General features: G+C 34.7%; 1 protein-coding gene across 1 annotated transcript; it reads left to right on the top strand.

The window, feature by feature from the left end:
• The first annotated feature begins 1072 nt into the window (after nucleotides 1-1072).
• Nucleotides 1073-7071, top strand: LOC127777513 (probable methyltransferase TCM_000336). Its single transcript, XM_052304120.1, has 4 exons — nucleotides 1073-1155; nucleotides 5588-5998; nucleotides 6097-6363; nucleotides 6604-7071. The coding sequence occupies exons 1-4, from the start codon at nucleotides 1081-1083 to the stop codon at nucleotides 6958-6960; spliced, it is 1110 nt and encodes a 369-aa protein (XP_052160080.1). The 5' UTR covers nucleotides 1073-1080; the 3' UTR covers nucleotides 6961-7071.
• Nucleotides 7072-7697: the final 626 nt, after the last annotated feature.

Genomic DNA, 7697 nt, shown 5'->3' with positions numbered 1-7697 from the left:
TTGTTCAACTCTCATATATATACATATACATATATACATATACATATACATATATATATATATATATATATATATATATATATATATATATATATATATTATGTGTTATGAGTTGCTTTTGTAACACAACATGTGCATGTGATTGTGTCTGCACACGTTAATTTATTCACCTTACTTAAATAAGAAGACGAAACATGTGTTAATTGCTGATTTATTTCTCTGTAACACAGTTTTATGTGCTACTGTCATGTACGGACACGGTGGGCAACGACTTGAGAACGTACCCAATTAAGGGGCGCGCGGCAGTAGGGCAAATATTCGGCATTTTTTCTGCACCACAAAAGTAACATTAACTGACATATGTCAGCATATATACTCACTAACCTATCATAGTTAAATTGTATACGATAGATTTACTGAGTTGAGCACTCTCAGTGATCCATCTTAGCTAGAGTCAATTCAGTTAAATAGCATGCATGCTACTCCAACCAGTCCATGCATGAAGAGACTCTCTAGATAAAATATGAGTATATATATATGATAGCATCCATATCCATCTCAGCTAGAATTTTAGTAGAATCAAAATCCCGCCTCTTTTATTCTACATTTATTCACATGTAGATGTACACGGCTAAAAACAAACTAAGTTTATCGGACAACAGGATCCGTTTCATAATGTAAGTCATTCTAGCATTTCCTATATAGATTTATTAACATCAATATAAATGTAGAAAATACTAGAATGATTTACATTGTGGAACGGAGCGAGTACATAATATGCTCACAAGTCCACGCTTATTTTGTACAAATTATTAGTAAGCGGATTATTGTACAAACTTAGCCGCACATGGGCATGGTTGTCAGAAATATTAATGAATGATTGGACAGTTTATTGTACAAATTAATTTAAAGCAACAAATATATCTGTCGGTAGTAAAAAAAATCATTGTTTTATATTTCTGACATCAAAGGTCAGCTGACGATATTGACCACACAATGGGCGACTTGCAAGGCTATAAATAGGTAACTAAGACATCATATATCGTAGCAAACACATTCAGATATTAATGCAACTGCGCCATGACCACCAAAGAAATTCTCCATATGAATGCAGGGCATGGCGAAACTAGCTATGCTCGCAACTCCACAGTTCAGGTATCTATATATATAGGCTTTGGCTGATTTCTGAGTCACAGTACGTACATTTGTACATATTTCTGTGATGAGGAGATGTTAGTTGAATTGTATAAGTTCTTTCTGATCTGCATGAAATGATCGTGTTTTGATTATTAATTGGATAATTGAAAAGTAATCGAAGCCCCTGCTTTCCTGTTCTTATCTTTTTTAGTTTTGAAAAATCCGGTATTTAATACATAGTTAAGTTGCCGACAGTTGATTCTTTTGCTAAAAGAACTGAAATATGACAGAAAATGCTTCAAAAGTCTGGCCAAATGTGGTGAGTACACTTGGGGTCTTCTTGGATGTTTCTGTATTTTTATCAGTTGTAAATTTCCTGTGCACCAAGAAATACAACCGGATTTTCTAAATAATAGTATTTGCTACTAATTAAGAAAACAAGTGTTTGCTAGGTAGTAAGATATTAAAGAGGCTTTGTTCTGAGAGAGAGGTCCTAGTTTTGATTCTTGTCAACTGTATATATGTGCGTATATTGTGTGAAAAATCATATAAGTTGCAGGAATTGAAGTGTGAAAAATAGGTGCACCCCTGATCCCCTATATGTGCTGGTTTGGTGCTAATGATATATCCTCGTTAGCTCCGCTATTGTATAACCGATAGCTACAGTGGTTTTATAAACTGCTGGCGTTTTTCTACGTGTGATTCTAAATTTCTATTCTTTTTCTCACATATTTCTCCTGTTATTTTTTTCTTAAATATTGATCTTATTTGGTTTGTTTATTTTATTGTATTGTCCTTGGAAACCAATAGTTATAATAACAACAGTAGCAAGAATAGTTTTTCATTTTCTTATTTTAATATAATTAGGAATCTATGCTGCTTGTACCAAATTAGGTGTTATTCAGATTGATGCCATTTTCAACCATATCATTTATTGGCATAGTTATCAAAATATGTCTACGTTTAGTTTGTTGCCAACCTTTGACAAATACAGAAGAAATCATGTCAAAATTTTAGCAATATTATCAACTTGCTAAAATTTTAGTATTGCCAAAATTTGGTAAGGTTTATTTTGGCTATAATCTGAACATGCCTTAGTGTATATGTGTATGAATGTCTATCTGTTGTATAACTTATTGTAGCCATAGATATATGAATAAAAATTATAGAAAATAATATGTACACCTAAATTTAACTCAACTATTGATGTGCATGTTTGCTATATATATATATATATATATATATATATATATATATATATATATATATATATATATATATATATATATATATATATATATATATATATATATATATATATATATATATATATATGATCGAAGAGAAAGCACAACAAATGTTGTATGGATTTACACTAGTGCACTATCATGATGTAATCATGTAATATATCACAAAAGTTCTATGCGTTTTTTTAAATTCATACTACCTCTAAGTCTCAATTCGAAATGGGTGGGGTTGGTGACCCTTTTCTGCTTGTGAAAAATCATTACCACATAATTAGTTGAGTATTATATTTCACTTTTATAAACTTAAAAAAAGTTTTAAAAAAAGTATTTTATTTGAATTTTAAAAAAAGTTTTTCCTATTTTTTAAAATTAAACACAACCGTTTGTGCTGTTCGGAAATCATGCTAGTGGAGTAGCCCAACCGAGAATATATGTTCCGAACGTGCCAGTTCAAAACTTTGCTATAACGGCCGGTTTTTAACCTGCGCTAATTAACATAACAAGCAGGGATACTGGAAGTGTATTATTGCGGTTGTATAGCCGACGCTGTCAGGGACCATCCGTTCAAGTCACGAAAACTGGCAGCTATTGCTATCCCGAAGTTTGATTTTTTTTTTCGCTCCAGAAAAATAAGAAAAATCTGTATCTTGATCCTGCAGGGTATGTATTAGTGTATATATATGAAAGACACAAGTCGCACATTTATTTTCATAGTTGAAATGCCAGTATGATTAATTAGGCCCGAAGACTTTTTCGTCCACGTGTAGCCAGCTTACCCCACTGATTACTTCATAACACACATGCTTTTACTTTGACTCTTCTAATATGAAACTTCGACATGTTAAGAAGCCATATACGAAAATACAGGTCGACTTTTTTTTAGCCGCGATCACTTATGTCCGTCTGTAAACTATAGGGGTACTCGTTGTTTCTAGAGTAGTGTTAGATAACTTCAAACAAAAACATCGTTCAGATCTGTAACATTCACATAAAGCTCATCTCTATCGGAAGGTACGAAGAAAATTTAAAATTGGTACCACTAAAATATATCACAATATTTACGATGCGTATTCAGGCCATGTAAATGATCCTAAATAAAAAGAAGTGGTGAACTATAAAATGCTAGTTGGGCCCTACAACTTTATTATAATGTTTATATTCAACTAACTTCATACCACAATGATACTATATGTTTTTCTAAAAAAAACCATACCTTAACTTTGGTACTTAACATTACGAATCAAGTCGTAAACTCCCATTGTACAACAGTTCCTCTGGTCACAAAAACATCTCTTTGTAGAAGCACATCTAATCAAATTTTCAATAGTTTGAAGCTTGGATTCATGTAAATCATATGAAACAGTCCAAATACACTCTAAATTTTGATTGGAAGCTCATCTAGCACCTTGAATATTAAAATAGTTCATCCATATAATCTCCTAGGTTGTTTTGTAAAATGTTTTTTTTTATCTAATCTAGCTACATATACGTTAACAAGTCTGATCATCACGTGTCATATAGATTGTACATATATGTGTCTGTGTTTTAAAATATCCTTTTAAATCATTATTTTTATCCACTTGCTCGTTCTCATTTACAAAGGAATAACAACATAATAATAAGCATGACAATATAAGTACGTTATATGTAAGAGCACACATTAATATGGGGGGTACAAAGTGTGGGGCACACATTAATCATATCAACTAAAGAAAATTATCGCAAAATATAAAACACCCCTTATAATCATAATGGGACCCACCCACATTAAAATAGAGGAAAGAGAGAGGTGTAGCTTGACACAATTTATCAGGCACATATGAGTCCCGAAACACTCCTTTTTTTTATTTTTTTCAAATAAGACGGGCGGTCAAACGTTGGACGTGGAAACCCACAACTGCACTTATATTGGAACACACTTGTATTATAAAGTTCATAAATTTTAGAGGATGTTTTGGGACTCATATGTCTGATAAATATAACTTTATCCAAATTTTAGAGTGTATTTGGACTTTTTCATAGATCATATGTATCCATGGAGAGTGCTTTAGTGGTCGGTCTCTGTGCAACATTTGACCAACCGTCTTATTTGAAAATTTTATAAAATATTTTTAAAAAATAGTCATACATAAAGTACTATTCATATTTTATCATCTAATAACAACAAAAATTACTAATCATATTTTTTTTTCAAATAAGACGGGCGGTCAAACATTGAACACGGAAACCCATAACTGCACTGATATTATGACGGAAATAGTACTAAATTTTAATCTAGCTTTATTATTTATTTCTGCAAAAATTGGAAGACAATATAATTATAGTTTGGAATAGATCTCATGACAGAAGTAGTATATGAACCTGGTAATATTGTACAAAATTAAATAATAAACTTCACAAAAAGAGAGAGGGGTAAGGGGTGAGGGAGAGAATATGACATATGGTCCCACCCTTTTTTGGCAAAAAAAAATACTGATTGGACTGCCACATAGTACCAAAACCACCCCGGATTGAGTTACGGGGGGTAATTCGTCCGATATTAATAGTTAAGGGTGAAAAATATCTGGCTTTCAGGTCTAAGGGGGTAATTCGTACTTACCCAATACTTTAAGAGCAAGTTTAATAGTGTAGTCAACTACTGGCTCCAAATCTTTTATAGCTAATCTAATAGCCCATTTATACAATAGTTAACTATAAAAATATACTATATCATTAATACCCGGTCCCACCTCTCATACACACGTAACATCTTGGAGGTCGTGTTGCAGCCGGCTACAAATCTGCAGTCCGCTTTCTTCTCTCTCTTATCTTTTTTTCTTGATATGTGGTTATAGTTGGCTTATAGTCTACTATTGTACCTGATCTAAGGATGAAATTCAGACTTTTCCCAAATAATTAAATATTCCATTCGTCCTAAAATATAAGCACTTTTAGATTTTGACACGGTATTCGAGATTCTACTTTGACCAACGATATCTATAAAAATAAGATGTTTTAAATAAAAAGAGTTGCATATTGTGATAGTTTGTTTAATTATAAATCTACTAATAACATCAATTTTACATGATTAATCTTTTTTATATTTTTCAATAGCTAAAATTACAAATATTTGACTTGTCACTATGATAAAATTGCTTATATTTTAGGACGGAGGGAGTAATAAACTTCACAACAAACCTATCTAAACAATTGATTTTATGCAGAAAACAGAGCAAGATAGAATGAAGATGCTGATAAATGAGGCCATCACAGACTTATGCGAACCGACGAGCACCATTCTCCCAAAGAGCATGGCGATTGCAGACTTGGGCTGCTCCTCAGGCCCGAACGCGCTAACGCTTGTCTCGGCTGCTCTCGATGCTATCCACCATCACTGTGCACAGCAGCAACAGCCACCGCCAGAGGTGTGCGTCTTCTTGAACGATTTGCCCAGCAACGATTTTAACTCCGTCGCGAAAAGCTTGGCGACTCTGAAGCACAGCCATGGCGATCTAGACGATCCGGTTGTGATCACCGGAATCGGAATGATACCTGGGTCATTCTACGAGAGGCTATTCCCCTGTGGCTCTCTGCATTTTGTTTGCTCGTCGAACAGCTTGCACTGGCTATCAAAGGTAACTATAATTCTTGATTAAATTGTTCTATGAAAGTCATGCTACCGATGAGTATAATGGACCTTAAGTTGTGCATTTTGTAATTAAAAAAAAAACAGGCACCAGATGATCTTAAGGAGGGTAAAATACCTATGTATGACATGGTTGAACATCTTAGGGTGTCGAGGCGTGCAGCTGTTGGGGATGCTTATGCTCGCCAGTTCAGGAAGGATTTCACGCAGTTCTTGAGCTTGAGGGCTCAAGAATTGGTGACGGGAGGCCGGATGGTTATCTCCTTGTATGGCCGGTGCTCGGAAAACCCTATCTCAAGATCCAATCAGGCATGGCAGGTGGTAGCAGTAGCTTTGAATGACATGGCATCCAGGGTGAGCACATGTTTAGTTCTCCGTGCCCTCTTTTTTTTTAGGATAACGGAAGCTTAATTTATTGCATTCACTTGGTTACATTAAGTCGTCTGAGATTCCCATGCCCTTTGTTTTATATTTGTTTGCGCTGGGTTACTATAGTAGCAATATATTGCTATTTAACCACAAAGGAATTTTCGTTGTGGACATATATATTACCTCATGATAGGATATTTATGAATAATCAATTCGCTTTTGTAGGGTATCATTGACAAAGAAAAGCTCGATTCCTTCTACATACCACTCTACGCACCTTTGGAGAACGAGGTGAACGAAATCATTGAGGATGAGGGTTCATTTGAAATCAACAAGATGCTAGTGCGAAATCCATTCAGCGGCATGGACGACGCCACGGTCAGTCCAAAGATGATAGCATTATCGATAAGAGCAGTATTCGAGTCAACGGTTGTTCTGCATTTTGGATCATCAGAAGAAATTATGGATGAGTTTGCCAAAACGGTTGAGCAGAAGTTGAGCTCTGGATCAGGCTGGCGAGCCGTACTTGCTGCCGAGTACCCTCTCGTTTTGTTGTGTCTTTCACTCACAAGAGTGATCTGATATCTTGTTGTGCTTCTTTTCTTTATGTCATGTGTGGAACACTGCCCCCATCTTAAATGTTTTGTTTAGTCACATATATACTTATCAAATAAAAGCCTTTTTCCGGGCTTTCTCAGGAGCATATTAATCAATTTTACAATTTTTTTGTGTGTATGAGTATAGAAATCCTATTAATATATGAAAAGGAGAATACAACCAAACACCATGCAGGACACACAATTAGCATAATAGAAACCGCCTCATCAGAGCAGTGATACTACTTTGAATCACAATAATTCATCACCGATCACCGCCAATTCATATTACGAACCAGCAGTAAGATTACTTAGGTTCCATATCGGTTCTTGTTGAGAACAGAGAGTGAAATATGTATCAGCTGCCAGTTCTTAACATGAATCAGTAGTCATACTCAAAACTAGTTCATGTTAATGAACCGGTACTGACAGACACAGGTAGATAATAAACAACAAAACAGTTATACCGAAACGACTGGACCGTCCAGTCCATTAAGTACCCAATACCTGTAGTTTTTTCAAAAAAAAAAAAAAGAACCGATGATTTTTAATATAGATAAAGACAAACTTTATATTAAGAGATTTTTTACTGTACTTCAGGGTGTGCAGTACTAAATCGGGACCGTCGATTTGGCAACATCCAACGGTTGAAAATAGTCTGTACCACGTGGGACCGTAGGTTCTGATTGAGGCGGTACGGTAGGTGGGAGGGTTGTTTTGTAC

This window comes from Oryza glaberrima, chromosome 6 (assembly GCF_000147395.1).
Source record: "Oryza glaberrima chromosome 6, OglaRS2, whole genome shotgun sequence".
Classification (NCBI taxonomy): domain Eukaryota; kingdom Viridiplantae; phylum Streptophyta; class Magnoliopsida; order Poales; family Poaceae; genus Oryza; species Oryza glaberrima.
The sequence above is the reverse complement of the archived record's forward strand: the minus strand, read 5'-3'. Positions and strand labels throughout refer to the sequence as shown.